Source organism: Oncorhynchus tshawytscha, linkage group LG08 (genome assembly GCF_018296145.1).
Source record: "Oncorhynchus tshawytscha isolate Ot180627B linkage group LG08, Otsh_v2.0, whole genome shotgun sequence".
NCBI lineage: Eukaryota > Metazoa > Chordata > Actinopteri > Salmoniformes > Salmonidae > Oncorhynchus > Oncorhynchus tshawytscha.
In genome coordinates this window covers 48289930-48312180 of record NC_056436.1, presented here as the reverse complement: position 1 = coordinate 48312180, position 22251 = coordinate 48289930, and the positions used below count along the sequence as shown (strand labels likewise).

General features: G+C 42.5%; 1 protein-coding gene across 1 annotated transcript in view; it reads right to left on the bottom strand.

The window, feature by feature from the left end:
* Nucleotides 1–22251, bottom strand: part of LOC112256388 (protein diaphanous homolog 2) — a 629309-nt gene that overhangs the window by 82774 nt on the left and 524284 nt on the right. The window contains 1 exon segment of the mRNA XM_024429614.2: nt 21771–21935. Coding sequence (XP_024285382.2) covers nt 21771–21935 — 165 coding nt within the window.

Below are 22251 nucleotides of genomic sequence, written 5' to 3'. Positions count from 1 at the left end.
CAACGTCTATGTATCCGTTTGATCTGTTTCCTTATTTGTCCTCTTGTAAGAAGACTTATGGGAGATAAACTGTACCCAAGGGAAGGTTTTTCCAGTGTAATCTTCAGAGCAGGATTCAAACTTTGACATGATTGAGAGTGTAGGGCAATGACACACAGGTTGCTTTCAAGGATAAGGACGACATACAAGACCTCTGATAATAATACACAGTTGAAGTCGGAAGTATACGAACACATTAGCCAAATATATTTAAACTCAGTTTTTCACAATTCCTGACATTTAATCCCAGTAAAAATTCCCTGTTTTAGGTCAGTTAGGATCACCACTTTATTTTAAGAATGTGAAATGTCAGAATAATTGTAGAGACAATTATTTCTTTCAGCTTTTATTTCTTTCATCACATTTCCAGTGTGTCAGAAGTTTACATACACTCAATTAGTATTTGGTAGCATTGCCTTTAAATTGTTCAACTTGGGTCAAACGTTTTGGGTCGCCTTCCATAAGCTTCCCAGAATAAGTTGGGTGAATTTTGGCCCATTCCTCCTGACAGAGCTGGTGTAACTGAGTCAGGTTTGTAGGCCTCCTTGTTCACACACACTTTTTATGTTCTACCCACACATTTTCTATAGGATTGAGGTCAGGGCTTTGTGATGGCCACTCCAATACCTTGACTTTGTTGTCCTTAAGCCATTTTGTCACAACTTTGGAAGTATGCTTGGGGTCATTGTCCATTTGGAAGACCCATTTGCGACCAAGCTTTATCTTCCTGACTGATGTCTTGAGATGTTGCTTCAATATATCCACATCATTGTCCTCCCTCATGATGCCATCTATTTTGTGAAGTGCACCAGTCCCTCCTGCAGCAAAGCACCCCCACAATGTGATGCTGCTACCCCCGTGCTTCACAGTTGGGATGGTGTTCTTCGGCTTGCAAGCCGCCTCCCCCTTTTTCCTCCAAACATAATGATGGGCATTATGTTTAATCAGACCAGAGGACATTTCTCCAAAAAGTATGATCTTTGTCCCCATGTGCAGTTGCAAACAATAGTCTGGCTTTTTTATGGAGGTTTTGGGGCAGTGGCTTCTTCCTTGCAGAGTGGCCTTTCAGGTTATGTCAATATCGAACTCGTTTTACTGTGGATATCGATACTTTTGTATCTGTTTCCTCCAGCATCTTCACAAGGTCCTTTGCTGTTGTTCTGGGATTCATTTACACTTTTCGCACCATAGTACATTCATCTCTTGGAGACAGAGCGCGTCTCCTTCCTGAGCGGTATGATGGCTGCGTGGTCCCATGGTGTTTATACTTGCATACTATTGCTTGTACAGATGAACGTGGTACCTTCAGGCGTTTGGAAATTGCAAGGATTGCAAGGATGAACCAGACTTGTGGAGGTTATTTTTCTGATGTCTTCCCTGATTTATTTGGATTTTCCCATGATGTCAAGCAAAGAGGCACTGAGTTTGAAGGTATGGCTTGAAATACATCCACATGTACACCTCCAATTGACTCAAATGATGTCAATTAGCTTATCAGAAGCTTCTCAAGCCATGACATAATTTTCTGGAATTTTCCAAGATGTTTAAAGGCACAGTCAACTTAGTGTATATAAACTTCTGACCCACTGGAATTGTGATACAGTGAATTATAAGTGAAATAATATGTCTGTAAACAATTGTTGGAAAAATTACTTGTGTCATGCACAAAGTAGAAGTCCTAACTGACTTGCCAAAACTATAGTTTGTTAACAAGAAATTTGGGGAGTGGTTGAAAAACTAGTTTTAATGACCCCAACCTAAGTGTACGTAAACCTCCGACTTCAACTGTACAACTCAGACATAACATGAATTCTAGATATTACCTTTGACATAAGACCTATTTGCTGTTGATAAGATGGGAGATTCAAAAGGTTAGTTTTGAACTAATGCATGATTTTTGAACGTACCTTTTCTCAGAATAATGGAGATTGTTATGTCAATGCTTTTCAGTTGAACATTCATAACAAACTACCTGTCTCCCTGCATCAAGCTTATCTCCATGGTTACACAGCATATCCTTAAACTTATCGATTATACCCACAGCGATGTTCACTGACATTTAATTTTTTTTGTTGACAGCTAATGGCAGAACTTAAACAAGAAAACGTTGTTTTTTTTGTGTGTTATTGTCTGTGTGTTGAACGTCATCGGAAAATAAATGGCGAGACAGGAAAAGAGATAGTAAAGACTGAACACAGTAATGTCACGGTTCATGAATCCACTGCCTCCCTCTCTCTCTCTCTCTCTCTCTCTCTCTCTCTCTCCCGTGTTTGTGTGGGCGTGGTTCTCAATCTCGGCCTGATTGTCTGTGCCAGCTGGAATCACTTATCTTCCCTTTATATGTTCTGTAACCAGTGTTTCTTGTTGTCAGATCGTTGTTACTTCTCTGAGGTTGTGTCGTGTGTCTGTGCTCATCTCTCACCGCCCTTGTGTGGATTATCTGCTGTGCTTCCTCCTACCCATCCGGACACACTCCCCTGGATTTCTCAGCACGCTATCATAGGAAGATGCGCCCTAGTCCCTGGGTCGGATTCCGTCTGAGTACAGTTTGTCTGTCCTGTTGCTGCTGTAAACTGTATTCATTAAACCATCGTTGCTTGCATCTTGCATCCGCCTCTGTATTGTCACAAGTAAGTCTTCAGGTATTCAGCGGTGGTCACCAATCGATACGTTAAGGTAAATTAGAAAGGGGGATTGGGTTTCCACATTAAATAATCCAAAAGTCATTACTAAAGCTGATTATGAGAGAGGAAAAAGCCTCACTTAAAACTATTTCGTTAATTGGAACAACTCTAGGTGGGGTATTTAAAAACCGAGCTGGAAGATGGAGGGATGGAGATAGAAAATGAAAGGAGATTAAAGGATGAGTGAACTGCGGATGTTACACAAAGTCACAGATGGGTGGTTTCTGCAGTTAAATAAAACAAACCAGCCATTACAGTACATAAACTACAGTGGCTATCACGTAAATCGTGATGTACAATATATTCTAAATTGTTGAAATTAGACTCACTATCCAAAAGAGAATTACCAAGCTACAGGTAATTGCGAAAAATAAAGGAAACACTTAAGTAAATGAGGGTTACAAATTGTATTGAAAGCAGGTCATTCCACACAGGTCTGGTTCCTGAGTTAATTAAGCAAAAAAACATTCCTTCATGCTTAGGGTCGTGTATTAAAATGCCCAGTTGCCTATTATTTTGGCTACCATGTCTAGATACCTCAGTGACTTGGAAAGAGGGGTCTCAAAGGAGCATAGGGGGGTTTACAGTACATTCAGAAAGTATTCAGACCCCTTCACTTTTTGCACATTTTGTTACGTTACAGCCTGATTCTAAAATTGATTAACATTTTAGTATTTTTCACTTAACAATCTACACACAATACCCCATAATGACAAAGCAAAAACTGTTTTTTAGAAATGTTTGCAAATATATTAAAAATAAAAAACTGAAATATCACATTTACATAAGTATTCAGACCCTTTACGCAGTACTTTATTGAAGTACATTTGGCATTGATTACAGCCTTGAATCTTCTTGGGTATGACGCTACAAGCTTGGCACAACAGTATTTGGAGAGTTTCTCCCATTCATCTCTGCAGATCCTCAAGTTCTGTCAGGTTGGATGGGGAGTGTTGCTGCACAGCTATTTTCAGGTCTCTCCATAGATGTGCGATCAGGTTCAAGTCCAGGGTCTGGCTAGTGTCGTGACGTGTCTACCATTAATGTGATGACGGCTATTCATTGAATAATTACCTCCGACGTTTAAACATTATCCATTAACATTATTCTCTGGTCTAGTATGTTAATTCTTCAGCGTGTCCTTTAAGTACTCGCCTTGGAGGATGGTTCCATTGTTTCATTATTCACTTTTGGATGTTGGAGTTCTGGCAAAGTCTCCTTTTGATTCCCACCAAGGAGAGAGTCATGCCTCAGGGCCACTCAAGGACATTCAGAGACTTGTCCCGAAGCCACTCCTGCATTGTCTTGGCTGTGTGCTTAGGGTAGTTGTCCTGTTGGAAGGTGAACCTTCACCCCATTATGAGGTCCTGAGTGCTCTGAAACAGGTTTTCATCAAGGATCTCTATGTACTTTGCTCCGTTCATCCTTCCCTCGATCCTGACTAATCTCACAGTCCTTGCCGCTGAAAAACAGGCCAAAGAGTTCAATCTTGGTTTCATCTGACCAGAGAATCTTGTTTCTCATGGTCTGAGAGTCCTTTAGATGCCTTTTGGCAAACTCCAAGCGGGCTGTCATATGCCTTTTACTGAGGAGTGGCTTCCGTCTGGCCACTCTACCATTAAGGCCTGATTGGTGGAGTACTGCAGAGATGGTTGTCCTTCTGGAAGGTTCTCCCATCTACACAGAGGAACTCTGGAGCTCTGTCAGAGTGACCATTCGGTTCTTGGTCACCTCCCTGACCAAGGACCTTCTCTTCCGACTGCTCAGTTTGGCCTGGACGGCCAGCTCTAAGTCTTGGTGGTTCCAAATTTCTTCCATTTAAGAATGATGGAGGCCACTGTGTTCTTGGAGACCTTCAATGCTGCAGACATTTTTTGGTACCCTTCCTCAGATATGTGCCTCGACACAATCCTGTTTCAATTTCGAGTCTCATAGCAAAGGGTCTGAATAGTAATGTAAGTAAAGTATTTGTTTTTTATTTTTCTATTTACATTTTCATTATGGGGTATTGTGTGTAGATTGAGTACTTAAAAAAAATCTATTTTAGAAGAAGGCTGTAACGTAACAAAATTCAGAAAAAGTGAAGGGGTCTGAATACTTTCTGAATGCACTGTATATGGTGTGTGTGAGTGTGTGTGTGTCAGTCACCATATCTCAACCCAATTGAACATGGGAGATAAGAGATACTATAAATAGAAGTGCACTAAACAGTATATGGAATAAGGTGCTATTTGGGATGCAACCCTTAATATCTTCAATATGAAGCCATAGCAGGAGCAGAATACCTTTTACTAGGACTTAATAAGGACACAGGCTGTGGTAACACTGAGGCCTCCACTCTGTACTCTGCCCTCTGTTGTGGAGATGTAGACTTGAGCTTTCTGAGCCATTTCCTGAACATTCCAAATCTCATGCATACCCTATACTGAACATGGGGCACTACACTGCAAACTGTGAAATCGAAGCAAGCCTAAATATCTGATATTGAGTGACTTAAAATGTGAGTTTTATTTCGTACCAACGTTATTGGCAGATAAATTAGTTATTTAAAAATATTTTAAAGGCTTAATACAAAAGGTATAATTGATCTTATTTCACTATACTTTACCTTAATCGTCTTATTAAGAAAAATATCCTGAAATAAGATACATTAAGATAGATTTCACGTTTTGCAGTGTAGGCTTTTCCCCTTTCAGGTTCTAATTCAATTCAATCATTTTCCTGACTTGTTTACTCCTCTTCCCTGACCCTATACACAGTATAACCTAGTAGTACATCCGTTCCATCTAGTAGTACATTCGCAGGTTCTGCTCCTATACACATGAGCTGGCCCAGTCCAAGGAGTGTGTTTGATTCTCCATGCTAGCAGAGTAAATATAATGTCCAATAGATTGCTTCACACGTAGCGGTATAGAATAGAATGGAATAGAGCTGCTTTAATTGCACTGTTCTGTTGCACCATTGATTTCACACGCGCACACACAAAGAAATAGATATTGTAGATTTTGTATCTCATTTAAATGTTAACACTAACACTGTCACTGTAGCACAACAGAACTTTGGGCAGCCTATGTGTTTATCCACCATCTGTTTCAGTATGTGCCAGCTTCTAATGGAATGGTGTCAGGAACTTATGGGGTACAAGTACACTAACTTGTTAGTCTTTGAGGCGCATTGTTATTATTTTTTCCTTACTGAGGAAATTACAATTCAGATTCAATGAAATCTGGTGACTAGTTAAAATTGAGTAGTGTGAATATCAGTGACTTAATCATTGAGAGCCAGTATCCATAGCAATATGTTTGTGTGTCTGTGTACAGTACGTTTGTGTTAGAAGAGTGCAGCAGCTGTAGCAGCTGCGGAGGATGATGCAGCAGTCACAGGGGCGTGGCAGGAGAAGCATCATATTACCGGCCCCATCATTATTATCATTATTAGCATACTTTTGAGATCGAGCCAATGGCCCTGAAAAGATGGGACACACACCCCCACCCAGTCACGCACGCACACCCACACATACCCCCCCCCACACACACACACACCTACCAGCCAACATAATTTGATCTCTAAGCTTATGCGATGATGCTTGCAACCCCACACCCATTAGTCTTGCTTTATTGGTCTTATTAGTAAGTCACTCAATTAATGACTAAGACTGTTAGCTCGTCCTCCATCTGCCCGGGCTTTGATAACTCATTAATGTAGAGATCCTCATCCTCCTCTCTGCCCCTGGTCAGGATTACACACACAGAGCCGACTGATTGCATTTCACTTCGACTCCATCCACTCCATATTCAAATATGGCCGTCTATATTAAAATAGCAAATTGTCAGGGCATTTCTATATATGTGGACTTTATGCACAAAATTTAAAGATTTGTATTAGCTTCGCTGTCAGTAGAAAATAACCCATAGCTAATGGATTATGTTATCTGTTGTAGTCAGCTCTATGAGGTCTATGTACTTAAATGCCTCATGACAGTCGGTGTTGCATTAAGCCAAGGCTTTTTAGTCAAAGCAATTTAGCGGAAAGTAGTATTCCAATTGAGTTCTTTATCGTCTGGGATGGCCCTGTGTGTAATGAATGCATTACATAGGCCAAACAACACTGTGTGATGCCGGCGAATAAATGTTTAGCCTCAAATTACTCAAAGCCCAAATGATGAACTGTAAAGAACCATACATTTACTGTGCATGTTGAATGGGTGTCAGAGTGAAATCAATTGGAAAGTTAAATGAGGTCTCCGTCGTGAATATGAATTTCTTTAATGACCCCAACTGCCGACCAGTCACAATATCCATTTGCTGTATCACTATAGCTGTATCAGCATTATATACAGTATACCCTAAGTGCCTGTAGTTTAAGTGATGGGTGATGCAAGGACGTACCGCCTAGCATAGCCAAAGCATAAATACTCTCCCCAAGACAGATCCACAATAGCTGGCTAGGCTGCTACTGGCTAACCAAGCTTAGCATGGTGCAAAGGGGAAGGGCTGTTCAGCTAGCATCTATAGCTGCAAAGAAAACGGTTAAATTATTTCCGTTTTACATGGGGAAAAACAAACAACCAACATGAAATATACATTGAACACCAAATCCTCGAAGCATCTGTCAACTGGGGCTCCCAACGAGTAAGGAAAACCAGATTAAATATTGGGAATATAGTTGCTATTCATCGAAGGATTGTTTACTTTATACACTAAGAACAACACCAACTCTCTATCCCAACCCTCACCTCAACCGCCCACTTCCCCAGGCCACTCCTACTCCTTGGCATTGAAGTCATAATCAGTAATAACTTACTCATAAAGACCTATTTGCTTGAGAGAAGAATGTACTTCTTAGCGGTCACCTCCTTTAGGAGGCCGTGCAACGGCAAATCCTTGGGGAGCGCCGTGTCGTACGCTGGTACACTTTGATCACCGGAATGAAAGTTAGTTTTAGATATGGGAAGGAGAGAGAAGAATCTCAGACAAGGGGACCTTGCCATTCACATTAATAGGTTTGGAAAACGTTGCACTTTCTGGACATCGTGTCATCATCCTGACACATTGAAAACAAATTGGGCACCGGAAGGAGAGGGAGAGATGGAGGAAGGAGAAAGGAGTTAAATAAATGTTTAAAAGACTTCTACCCGGGAGGTAGGGTCTCTGCTTTGTTCTCCAGCGTTTGAGTTGGGACAAATATGTCCCTGCACCTAAAAACCCCCTCTTGAGCATTCTGTATATTTTCATGAGTGTGTTTTTCTGACATTTTATTTTCAGACTCACCTCATGTTCAGTCCAATAATAAACAGGAAATGTGTTGCTGTTTGTATAATTGGCTCTGTACTATTTTCCTGGATATTCAGAGGTTTGTGTTGAAATACTGACGTCAATTGATCATGGTGTAGTTTCACAAAGCATATTCTATTTGACAAGAGCACGTCAGTGGCGTGTATTCATGGACAAAGCATATTCTATTTGAGCACATGTTCACTCAACAACCCTCAAGCCACCACAGTTTTTCTGATCTTGCAAACCTGGGCAGTTCCCTTAACCGATAAAAACAAAAAAACACATTACGGCAAGCCTGAAACTAAAGCTCTTTGGTCGAGTCCGGAAACAATGAGGCTCTCGAACCAGGCTGCAGTGATCAGTGTCCGGAGGCACAACAAAACAGGTGAAGAAAAACAGAGACAGTCTGAAGAAGCTGGTCATCGCAGTAATGTACTTGGGACCGCAGGGGCAAAGCCTTCAGGGAGCACGACGAGTCAGCAACAATTTTGCGGTATTCACGTCAATGCATTTGCAGTGTTCGACACTGCCATGGTGTCATCCTCATAGCAGCCAGGAGGATGACACCACAGACATGTCCTGCAAATGTCACTTGACAATCCTAGCACGCTATTTAAATGACAAATAAGGGTGTTATATGCTAGAGATTCCTGGGGTTTTCAGTTGTGAGTGCAGAGAGAAATGCAGAGGCCGTCACTGCTGTTGTAATGCAAACTATAGGCAAACGCAACCAAGCAGCCAAACTCATTTGCCAGAATTACAACGGGGCAAGCTGCAAGAGAGGGCAGCGAGGTGGGGTTCAGGAGCTCGTGAAAAGCCGCTGTCAATATGCCCTGTTACGCCCACAAAGTACATTTAGTTTTATGACAGGGGACAAGCAATAGTTTTTTTTTTTTGCATCCATGGACAGTTTTCATAACTTTTTTACCCGGTCATGCAAAAAGACAAGCATGCTTACTGAGGTTGACGATAACATTCAGGTACAGGGAGGTTGTGCCACTCCTTGGAACTTCAAAAGTAGAGCAGTGCATGCTGTGCACGAAGGCCAGAGATCATTGGACATGGTTTTTGATCAGATCAATATTGAGCCAGACTGGGATAAATATTAAATCGTCCAGAGCAGTGCTCTGAAACAGAAACTGAAGGAGTTCATGTTACAAGTACATCAGCTGAAATGTCATTTTCCTGTCTGAAAATGATTAAAACCTACATACACAATCGTTGTGGACAAGAGAGACAAAAACATTTAAATGGAAGAGGGTGTACTGTATGAACTTAAGTCCAGCGGAGGAGGCTACTGTATTACAGAGTCATTGACCCTTTTTCAGCATGGAAGAGAGGAGGATGGTAGTAATTCTTCTGCAAGTAGGGTAAATCAACATGGGTTTTTTTCTCTTTTCTCTTGTGTGCACACGCACACACACACACTGATTGATTGGACTGAATTGTTTTTGGTGTTTTTAAATTGCTAATGTCCTAGACTGGGTATATTGTTGATGTTGTTGAAATGTTGAAGTTGAAACGGATTGTGTTGTCATCTTCGCCATAAGATGATGAGTAGCTAGGATTCCATCCAATTGGCGACAAATTTGAATGCAAATATTCTAAAACGCACATTTTTCCACCAGTGGTGTGTTTCCACAAAACGGACTTGTTGCGGATAAAAGTCAGTGCACACACAATATAATTTTTCAGGTACCTAATAAAAATTGAAAGTTTCCATCGTATTTTCAACTCTATTAATAGTTTTGTCACAAAACTGTTGGGTTATATAGCAAATGTGTATACTCTGGTCTTGACACAGCCAAAGGCTCACGAATACAGGGCGGGTAGGCTGTGCGGATAGGCTAGCCTACATGATAAGAATATTATGGATAAGAGTGAGAATATTTCTTCAAGCATTAACCGTCATGTCATAAGAATAAGACCTTGGATATTTATTGAAAAGGAGCATCAAGATCAATGTACACCTTCACAACTGTGAAGTGCAAGTGGATAGATGGCAGCATTCGCGCAAAACTGAAAGCACGAAGCACCGCATTTAATCACGGCAAGGTATGGCAGGATACAAACACGGTAGTCATTCCCTCCGCAAGGCAATCAAACAGCCAAAACGTCAATATCGAGACAAAGAGAATTTGCAATTAACGGGCTCAGACACGAGACGTAGAGTGGTTGCTCCACTAACAGTTTTGTGATTATGCTGCGGTACTAATTTGTGGTTTAGTACGGTACCCTGCTTCACCCTGCATGGTGCAAAGTCTAAGACACTGCATAGCAGTGCAAGCTGTGTTGCTACAAATGCTGGTTCAATACTCATGCCATCCTTGACAGGGAGACCCATGAGATGACTGTAGGTTTTTGGTTTCTCTCCTTCTAAAAACAGAAATAAATAATTCTAAATAACAAACTGGCTTTATTTACAAATTAGTAACAATGTCTCACCCCATATTCAAGAATGGCCTTTTTCTCACTCACAAAATAACAAAATCATCTCCAAAATATTGTTATTTTTTAAACAAAGCGATTATCATTATTATTAATTTAGAATTATACAAAAGCCCCTAAGATATTCTCACAGATATATTATATCTGGAGGACAATATACATTTGTCATGGCTCTCGAGTGGCGCACAATGGGATTGCCTTGCAGTTCTCCAGCTGTATCCACTGCAACACTTTTAGGGGCATTGCACTAATAATGGCGCTGACTAGAGAAACATTCCCGCTGTTCTAGCAGGTATCTGGACAAAATACTTGCCTAGATGGAGGTCAGGGGGAAAATTCTATCATCAAATGTATTTCTAAGTTAGGCTCTAAGTTAAGTATTATTATTATTATTATTATGTATCACATCCAACCGTGATTGGGAGTCCCATATGCAGGCACACAATTGGCCCAGTGTTTCTCTCCCTCTAAAAACACAATGTTTTTGCCTTTACAAATATTATTTTGGCCTTTATTCAGATTACAATCGCTCACCTAATTATTTTTAAAAACCTCCAAAATAACCTCAAATATCGTTATACAGTATCAAGTTGATGATACTGCACAGTCAAATAGCCGGAACCTACATAAAGCTGAGTGACTCACTCATTCATGGCTTTGGATCAAAATAAATAAGTACCAACATTCTTTCTGGTAGTCTTTAATAAATAAAAGTTTTGGTCAACCTGACCTGGACACCATGTACAGTTTTATAATATGGGCTATTAGCCAACACATCTCAGTATTTTGATACTTTGTGGATGGAGCCTCCCCTGTGGCGCAGCTGTCTAAGTCACCGTATCGCAATGCAAACTGTGTTGCTACAGATACCCGTGTTGGGAGACCCATGAGGCGGCTTTTGGTTTTAATTTAGAAACCTCCAATCCTCTATATGTAATTATTGGTGGAGAGTCAAGTCATATTTTTCGATATATACTGTAGGCCTATCGTAAGCGTCATGAGTCTCACTATTGTTGAGTAATGTGCTGTTAAAAGTGGTGTATGTCTTATTTATTTAAAGAGCATTTTGAAGTTAGAAGCAATAGGATTTGAAGCATTAGCCTGCAACTATTTTAGCACCGTTTCGCGCTGCTCTGAGACAAGCATGGGGACTGGTCTTGTTATATCAATTAGATTTTTATTTTGACTGAATCTCCGCTTGGGTATTGGTTAGACTAAAAATATTATATAGAAATGTTATGCTCTTAGTGTAACCTTTATTTAACTAGGCAAGTCAGTTAACCAGTTGGATATAGGGGGCGCTCTTTTAATTTTTGGATGAAAAACGTTACCGTTTTAAACAAGATATTTTGTCATGAAAAGATGCTCGACTATGCTTATAATTGACAGCATTGGAAAAAAACGTTTCCAGAACTGCAAAGATATTGTCTGTGAGTGCCACAGAACTGATGTTACAGGCGAAACCCAGATAAAAATCCAATCAGGAAGTGCCGCATTTTTTGAAACAGCCTCATGCCAATGACTCCTTATATGGCTGTGAAGGAGCTAGGAGTCAGCTTACGTTTTCCACGTATTCCCCAACGAGTCTACAGCATTGTGACGTCTTTTTAGGCATTTCCATTGGAGAATGGCTGTAAGAGACCATATAGGGCGAGTGGTCGCATGGTGTCTCCCGGAGAAAACCTTGCGTAAAATACTGAGGTAGCCATTTTTCCAATCGTTTCATATGAGAAACCAACTGCCTCAACAAATATATTATCGAATACATATGTTAAAAACACCTTGAGGATGGATCCTAAACAATGGTTGCTGTGTTTCTGTCGATATTATGGAGTTTATTTTGAAAAAAGTTTGGCGTTGTAATGGTAGCATTTTCCGGTCGATTTCTCAGCCAAGCATGATGAACAAACGGGAGCTATTTCGCCTACAAAAATAATCTTTTTGGAAAAAAGGAACATTTGCTATCTAACTGGGAGTCTCCTGAGTGAAAGCATCCAAAGTTCTTCAAATGTAAATGATTTAATTTGGTTGCTTTTCTTATTTTCGTGAAAATGTTGCCTGCTGCCATGATAAACTTACACAAATGCTTGTCTAGCACTGGCTGTAACGCATATTTTCAAAATCTGAGATGACAGTGTTGTTAACAAAAGGCTAAGCTTGAGTTTGAATATATTTATTTCATTTAATTTGCGATTTTCATGAATAGGAAAAGTTGCGTTATGGTAATGCACTTGAGGCTATGATTACACTCCTGGATACGGGATTGCTCGTCGCTAGAGGTTAATTATTATTTACAGGGACAGCCTACTCCTTCCTCCCCGTCAAGGAATTGAACCCTGGTCTCCCATGTGCCAGCACATGACACAGGGATTCTTTAGCTAAATAGCCCGGTACTGTGTAGCCTACTCCCGACCGTCTCGATGTACAGCGCAATTCCATCCAAACGGAAACCCAGAGGTTTTTCTGTTTTTCTTGGAATATAAACACCATAATATTAATCAAATTAACCAAACTCTAAAAGTAATTGAAAAAGTAGATACAAATTATTTGTGACATTGTGGTTACAATAAAGAATGTAAACAGGATGCTGTGTTTTTATTTACAGTAGTGATGGAAAACAGGTTTTCAAACACTTGTAGCCTGATTATCAGGACAATAGACTCTTTATAGCCCAGCTACCGTAAGTGTGAACATCCCCTTACCTGCAATGTATTCAATGGTTCAGAGTACTCCCCAATATTGTGGTATCGAATTGTTAGTAGTTACTGTCTTGTCTCATCGGTACAACTCCCGTACGGGCTCGGAAGAGACAAAGGTCGAGAGCCATGTGTCCTCCGAAACACAACCCAACCAAGCCGCACTGCTTCTTAAGCGGGCATTCAACCCGGAAGCCAGCCGCACCAATGTGTTGGAGGAAACACCGTACACCTAGCGACCTGGTCATCGTGCACTGCACCCAGCCCGCCACAGGAGTCGCTAAAGATTTTCTATTGGGTTCAGGTCTGGAGACTGGCTAGGCCACTCCAGGACCTTGAGATGCTTCTTACGGAGCCACTCCTTAGTTGCCCTGGCTGTGTGTTTCGGGTCGTTGTCATGCTGGAAGACCCAGCCACGACTCATCTTCAATGCTCTTACTGATGGAAGGAGGTTGTTGGCCAAGATCTTGCGATACACGGCCCCATCCATCCTCCCCTCAATACGGTGCAGTCGTCCTGTCCCCTTTGCAGAAAAGCATCCCCAAAGAATGATGTTTCCACCTCCATGCTTCACGGTTGGGATGGTGTTCTTGGGGTTGTACTCATCCTTCTTCTTCCTCCAAACACGGCGAGTGGAGTTTAGACCAAAAAGCTCTATTTTTGTCTCATCAGACCACATGACCTTCTCCCATTCCTCCTCTGGATCATCCAGATGGTCATTGGCAAACTTCAGACGGGCCTGGACATGCGCTGGCTTGAGCAGGGTGACCTTGCGTGCGCTGCAGGAATTTAATCCATGATGGCGTAGTGTGTTACTAATGGTTTTCTTTGAGACTATGGTCCCAGCTCTCTTCAGGTCATTGACCAGGTCCTGTCATGTAGTTCTGGGATGATCCCTCACCTTCCTCATGATCAAATCAAATCAAATCAAATTTTATTTGTCACATACACATGGTTAGCAGATGTTAATGCGAGTGTAGCGAAATGCTTGTGCTTCTAGTTCCGACAATGCAGTAATAACGAACAAGTAATCTAACTAACAATTCCAAAAAACTACTGTCTTATACACAGTGTAAGGGGATAAAGAATATGTACATAAGGATATATGAATGAGTGATGGTACAGAGCAGCATAGCCAAGATACAGTAGGTGATATCGAGTACAGTATATACATATGAGATGAGTATGTAAACCAAGTGGCATAGTTAAAGTGGCTAGTGATACATGTATTACATAAGGATGCAGTCGATGATATAGAGTACAGTATCTACGTATGCATATGAGATGAATAATGTAGGGTAAGTAACATTATATAAGGTAGCATTGTTTAAAGTGGCTAGTGATATATTTACATCATTTCCCATCAATTCCCATTATTAAAGTGGCTGGAGTAGAGTCAGTGTCATTGACAGTGTGTTGGCAGTAGCCACTCAATGTTAGTGGTGGCTGTTTAACAGTCTGATGGCCTTGAGATAGAAGCTGTTTTTCAGTCTCTCGGTCCCAGCTTTGATGCACCTGTACTGACCTCGCCTTCTGGATGACAGCGGGGTGAACAGGCAGTGGCTCGGGTGGTTGATGTCCTTGATGATCTTTATGGCCTTCCTGTAGCATCGGGTGGTGTAGGTGTCCTGGAGGGCAGGTAGTTTGCCCCCGGTGATGCGTTGTGCAGACCTCACTACCCTCTGGAGAGCCTTACGGTTGAGGGCGGTGCAGTTGCCATACCAGGCGGTGATACAGCCCGCCAGGATGCTCTCGATTGTGCATCTGTAGAAGTTTGTGAGTGCTTTTGGTGACAAGCCGAATTTCTTCAGCCTCCTGAGGTTGAAGAGGCGCTGCTGCGCCTTCCTCACGATGCTGTCTGTGTGAGTGGACCAATTCAGTTTGTCTGTGATGTGTATGCCGAGGAACTTAAAACTTGCTACCCTGTCCACTCCTGTTCCATCGATGTGGATGGGGGGGTGTTCCCTCTGCTGTTTCCTGAAGTCCACAATCATCTCCTTAGTTTTGTTGACGTTGAGTGTGAGGTTATTTTCCTGACACCACACTCCGAGGGCCCTCACCTCCTCCCTGTAGGCCGTCTCGTCGTTGTTGGTAATCAAGCCTACCACTGTTATGTCGTCCGCAAACTTGATGATTGAGTTGGAGGCGTGCGTGGCCACGCAGTCGTGGGTGAACAGGGAGTACAGGAGAGGGCTCAGAACGCACCCTTGTGGGGCCCCAGTGTTGAGGATCAGCGGGGAGGAGATGTTGTTGCCTACCCTCACCACCTGGGGGCGGCCCGTCAGGAAGTCCAGTACCCAGTTGCACAGGGCGGGGTCGAGACCCAGGGTCTCGAGCTTGATGACGAGCTTGGAGGGTACTATGGTGTTGAATGCCGAGCTGTAGTCGATGAACAGCATTCTCACATAGGTATTCCTCTTGTCCAGATGGGTTAGGGCAGTGTGCAGTGTGGTTGAGATTGCATCGTCTGTGGACCTATTTGGGCGGTAAGCAAATTGGAGTGGGTCTAGGGTGTCAGGTAGGGTGGAGGTGATATGGTCCTTGACTAGTCTCTCAAAGCACTTCATGATGACGGATGTGAGTGCTACGGGCGGTAGTCGTTTAGCTCAGTTACCTTAGCTTTCTTGGGAACAGGAACAATGGTGGCCCTCTTGAAGCATGTGGGAACGGCAGACTGGTATAGGGATTGATTGAATATGTCCGTAAACACACCGGCCAGCTGGTCTGCGCATGCTCTGAGGGCGCGGCTGGGGATGCCGTCTGGGCCTGCAGCCTTGCGAGGGTTAACACGTTTAAATGTCTTACTCACTTCGGCTGCAGTGAAGGAGAGACCGCATGTTTTCGTTGCAGGCCGTGTCAGTGGCACTGTATTGTCCTCAAAGCGGGCAAAAAGTTATTTAGTCTGCCTGGGAGCAAGACATCCTGGTCCGTGACTGGGCTGGGTTTCTTCCTGTAGTCCGTGATTGACTGTAGACCCTGCCACATGCCTCTTGTGTCTGAGCCGTTGAATTGAGATTCTACTTTGTCTCTGTACTGGCGCTTAGCTTGTTTGATAGCCTTGCGGAGGGAATAGCTGCACTGTTTGTATTCAGTCATGTTACCAGACACCTTGCCCTGATTAAAAGCAGTGGTTCGTGCCTTCAGTTTCACACGAATGCTGCCATCAATCCACGGTTTCTGGTTAGGGAATGTTTTAATCGTTGCTATGGGAACGACATCTTCAACGCACGTTCTAATGAACTCGCACACCGAATCAGCGTATTCGTCAATGTTGTTGTCTGACGCAATACGAAACATCTCCCAGTCCACGTGATGGAAGCAGTCTTGGAGTGTGGAGTCAGCTTGGTCAGACCAGCGTTGAACAGACCTCAGCGTGGGAGCTTCTTGTTTTAGTTTCTGTCTGTAGGCAGGGATCAACAAAATGGAGTCGTGGTCAGCTTTTCCGAAAGGGGGCGGGGCAGGGCCTTATATGCGTCACGGAAGTTAGAGTAACAATGATCCAGGGTCTTTCCACCCCTGGTTGCGCAATCGATATGCTGATAAAATTTAGGGAGTCTTGTTTTCAGATTAGCCTTGTTAAAATCCCCAGCTACAATGAATGCAGCCTCCGGATAAATCGTTTCCAGTTTGCAGAGAGTTAAATAAAGTTCGTTCAGAGCTATCGATGTGTCTGCTTGGGGGATATATACGGCTGTGATTATAATCGAAGAGAATTCTCTTGGTAGATAATGCGGTCTACATTTGATTGTGAGGAATTCTAAATCAGGTGAACAGAAGGATTTGAGTTCCTGTATGTTTCTTTCATCACACCATGTCACGTTGGTCATAAGGCATACGCCCCGCCCCTCTTCTTACCAGAAAGATGTTTGTTTCTGTCGGCGCGATGCGTGGAGAAACCCGCTGGCTGCACCGCTTCGGATAGCGTCTCTCCGGTTAGCCATGTTTCCGTGAAGCAGAGAACGTTACAGTCTCTGATGTCCCTCTGGAATGCTACCCTTGCTCGGATTTCATCAACCTTGTTGTCAAGAGACTGGTCATTGGCAAGAAGAATGCTAGGGAGTGGTGCACGATGTGCCCGTCTCCGGAGTCTGACCAGAAGACCGCTTCGTTTCCCTCTTTTTCTGAGTCGTTTTTTTGGGTCGCTGCATGTAATCCGCTCCGGTGCACTGGTTGTAAGGCAGAACACAGGATCCGCATCGCGAAAAACATATTCTTGGTCGTACTGATGGTGAGTTGACGCTGATCTTATATTCAGTAGTTCTTCTCGGCTGTATGTAATGAAACCTAAGATGACCTGGGGTACTAGTGTAAGAAATAACACGTAAAAAAACAAAAAACTGCATAGTTTCCTAGGAACGCGAAGCGAGGCGGCCATCTCTGTCGGCGCCGGAAGTGTAAATCATTGATGCCCCACGAGGTGAGATCTTGCATGGAGCCCCAGACCAAGGGTGATTGACCATCATCTTGAACTTCTTCCATTTTCCAATAATTGCGCCAACAGTTGTTTCCTTCTCACCAAGCTGCTTGCCTATTGTCCTGTAGCCCATCCCAGCCTTGCGCAGGTCTACAATTTTATCCCTGATGTCCTTACACAGCTATTTGGTCTTGGCCATTGTGGAGAGGTTGGAGTCTGTTTGATTGAGTGTGTGGACAGGGGTCTTTTATACAGGTAACAAGTTCAAACAGGTGGAGTTAATACAGGTAATGAGTGGAGAACAGGAGGGCTTCTTAAAGAAAAACTAACAGGTCTATGAGAGCTGGAATTCTTAATGGTTGGTAGGTGATCAAATACTTATGTCATGCAATAAAATGCAAATGAATTACTTCAAAATCATACAATGTGATTTTTTGGGATTTGTTTTAGATTCCGTCTCTCACAGTTGAAGTGTACCTATGATAAAAATTACAGACCTCTACATGCTTTGAAAGTAGGGAAACCTGCAAAATTGTCAGTGTATCAAATACTTGTTCTCCCCACTGTATATATATATACACTGCTCAAAACAATATAGGGAACACTAAAATAACACATCCTAGATCTGAATGAATGAAATATTCTTATTAAATACTTTTTTCTTTACAGAGTTGAATGTGCTGACAACAAAATCACACAAAAATGATCAATGGAAATCAAATTTATCAACCCATGGAGGTCTTGATTTGGAGTGACACTCAAAATTAAAGTGGAAAACCACGCTACAGGCTGATCCAACTTTGATGTAATGTCCTTAAAACAAGTCAAAATGAGGCTCAGTAGTGTTTGTGGCCTCCACGTGCCTGTATGACCCTCCCTACAATACCTGGGCATGCTCCTGATGAGGTGGCGGATGGTCTCCTGAGGGATCTCCTCCCAGACCTGGACTAAAGCATCTGCCAACTCCTGGACAGTCTGTGGTGCAGATGTGCTCAATTGAATTCAGGTCTGGGGAACGGGCGGGCCAGTCTATAGCATCAATGCCTTCCTCTTGCAGGAACTGCTGACACTCCAGCCACATGAGGTCTAGCATTGTCTTGCATTAGGAGGTACCCAGGGCCAACCGCACCAGCATATGGTCTCACAAGGGGTCTGAGGATCTCATCTCGGTGCCTAATGGCAGTCAGGCTACCTCTGGCGAGCACATGGAGGGCTCTGTGGCCCCCCAAAGAAATGCCACACCACACCATGACTGACCCACCACCAAACCGGTCATGCTGGAGGATGTCAAATCAAATCAAATCAAATTTTATTTGTCACGTACACATGGTTAGCAGATGTTAATGCGAGTGTAGCGAAATGCTTGTGCTTCTAGTTCTGACAATGCAGTAATAAACAACAAGTAATCTAGCTACAAGTAATCCAGCTGTTGCAGGCAGCAGAACGTTCTCCACGGCGTCTCCAGACTCTGTCACGTGCTCAGTGTGAACCTGCTTTCATCTGTGAAGAGCACAGGGCGCCAGTGGCGAATTTGCCAATCTTGGTGTTCTCTGGCAAAATGCCAAATGTCCTGCACGGTGTTGGGCTGTAAGCACACCCCCACCTGTGGACGTCGGGCCCTCACGGGTTGTAGACTCCGTCTCATGCTACCACTAGAGTGAAAGCACCGCCAGCATTCAAAAGTGACCAAAACATCAGGCAGGAAGCATAGGAACTGCGAAGTGGTCTGTGGTCACCACCTGCAGAACCACTCCTTTATTGGGGGTGTCTTGCTAATTGCCTATAATTTCCACCTGTTGTCTATTCCATTTGCACAACAGCATGTGAAATTTATTGTCAATCAGTGTTGCTTCCTAAGTGGACAGTTTGATTTCACAGAAGTGTGATTGACTTGGAGTTACATTGTGTTGTTTAAGTGTTCCCTTTATTTTTTTGAGCAGTGTATAATATGGTTTCCAGTTTACATATAGTCCAGTGAAGTACCTTGAGGGCCATCATGGTGTCGGCTTGAGGGGGTATATACACTGGTAAAAGCAAATTGCTATGATATAATCCTTAGTCATTGTATTCAGTTCAATCCAAACACTACTAACTAGCTATTTGAAAATGGTGGGAGGTAATAGCTTAAATACAGTGGACTTATGTCGAAATAATGTTTACAATAAAATACAATATATCAGAGTAATACAATACATCATATGCTACGATATCATTCTTAGTCATTGTATTCCTTGAAATGGTGGAAGGTAGCTAATAAGTCTAATACATTTTTTTTTTTACAATGGAATACAATATACTAGAATAGAAAGAGTCACCCTCCACGGTTCCAAGCTCTTCAGAGTTTTAATAAGCACAGGCCTCAACAGACTTACCACACCCCTCTACCTGTGTAAGACCTGCTTGACTGTTTGACGCACTGAAGGCGGAGGCACTTTCATTTTCTTTCTGACAAGTACACTGGCACGCTAATGAAAGTACATTTAAAGGGGATAAGAAGCTTCCAAAGTCTCTTTACTCAGTGTGGAACTTACACTATTCCGTGATACATTATACATTCCGTTCTCAGGCACAGGCGGTGTCCCAAATGGCACCCTATTCCCTACAAAGTTCTCACTTTTTGACCATGGTCTTGGTCAAAAGTAGTGCACTATGTAGGGACTAGGGTGCTATTTGGGAAGTACATACAGTTTATGTACGGCTTAATCTGTCCTATAAACCCGCCCCTCCATCGCCAGGCTCCCAGGTCTGTAAGGCACATTTCTTTATCTGCTCTTAAGACGGTGCCAACTTTCTTAACTCTGAGACAGCTGCTCTTGCTTTTGGTTTAACACACCGAAAGTAAAATGGCATCAGCCATGGATTTCACTAATTGTTTGAGATAGATGTGTTCGTGAATTGAAAGTAGCTTTCCTTTCTAAAAAACTGTTTTCAGTTATCGTGTCCCCACTGCTGGCTGTTGGAATGGTTCACATTTGTGTTCTCTCACGAGGAATGGAGAAACATGTGTTTTGTTACCTCATGAATTTTGAAGTACACTCTAAGAAAAAAAAGTGCTATCTAGAACCTAAAAGCGTTCTTCGGCTATCCCCATAGAATTCCAGGTATAATCCTTTTGGTTCCAGGTAGAACCCTTTTGGGTGCCATGTATAACCCTTTCCACAGGGGATTCTATATGAAACCCAAAAGGGTTCTACCTGGAGCCAAAAATTGTTATCCTATGGGGACAGCCAACGAACCCTTTTGGAACTATATTTTCTAAGTGTACACTTTACTAAAGTCAATGGACACTAACGTACCTATGAACTAAGAGCATTTTATCTGCATTTTTAGCACACCAACTGTAACTGCCTAACTATTATTTAAAAGCATGTTTGAGATAAATCCCACATTTGCTCATTGATCAAGTATAAACAAAGACACCTATCAAACTGATAAAGTTAACATTGGGTCTTTAACAGGGTTGACAATAAAAGGGTTGAGGTTTTTAGGTGAAGATCGGCCATTACTCTTCATGTGGTGAAGAGCATGGGACGACATGGCAAGGTTGATGTGTTGAGTTCAACCACCTCAGTCAAAGATGATAAAGCAATTATAAATAGACAAAAAAGGGTACTTTTTTTCTCTCACCATGCTGTTCAGAAGACCCAAACGATGTCACCTGCTCTGAATGATTTTTAACTTGGTGGAATGGTTGATTATTTTAAATTGTTTTAAAATGAGGGACATACGTGAATGCATCCCGAATCACACAAATATAAATAATCATCTTCAGCCATGACTTTGTCAAAGCAGCAAAATGACTAGGCCTTTACAATGCTGGTGAAACTTGGGATACATTTCAGGATTAAGTGTGTTGAAATCTTCCTAGACGTGACACAGGGTTGGTGTAGGGACATGTCAAAATTATGCATTTTGGCACTTTAGCAAGCCTTTATTCATATAAAACATATGATGTATTGAATTCTCCATGTGGTCTATATTAAAGTGCACTTAATATAACAAGCTAATAACATTCAATATTGGTGCATCATTTCCACTTCAAACTTCAAAGGGACGCAAACTACACCCATTTTCGTGGAACGACCCACACTTACTGATGACAAATTGAGAAAAAAACAACACGTGCGTGTGTTTGTATGTGTGTGTGTGTGTGTGTGTCATGACCGTACCGGTCTTTTCCAAAGAGAACAACTTATATATGTGCTGTACTCACCACAAAGAGGGTGCGGAAGGAGGCCAGGTCACCGAAGAAGTCTTCGACGCTGAGGACGTGGGGGTCGAAGGCGTAGTAGCTGCCCAGGCTCTCGTATAGCTTCTGCATGTTCTTGTGCATGGTGGAAAGCTTCTCGTATTGCTCCCGCGAATGCTTGGAGAAGCCGTGAAGGGAGGTACAGTCAAGGAAAGTAACATGTTTTTTTTGTCAATAGTACTTGTCAAACCATTTGAAAAATCGATTCAAATACTTTAATTGTGCCTGATTGAGCTTGCCTTGCTCAATAAACCAATAGAAAGGTCCCCAAACGTTAAACCCCACACATCTGGCACTCCAGGTGACTGGCACTCCAGACAGACTCATGGAAACGCTCAAAGTATGTGAACCCAGGTCTAGTACTGGGTACAACAACACAAAAATGGTACTTCATAACACTTTGTCACCATGATGTGTGATGTCACACAACAATAAACAGTCATCA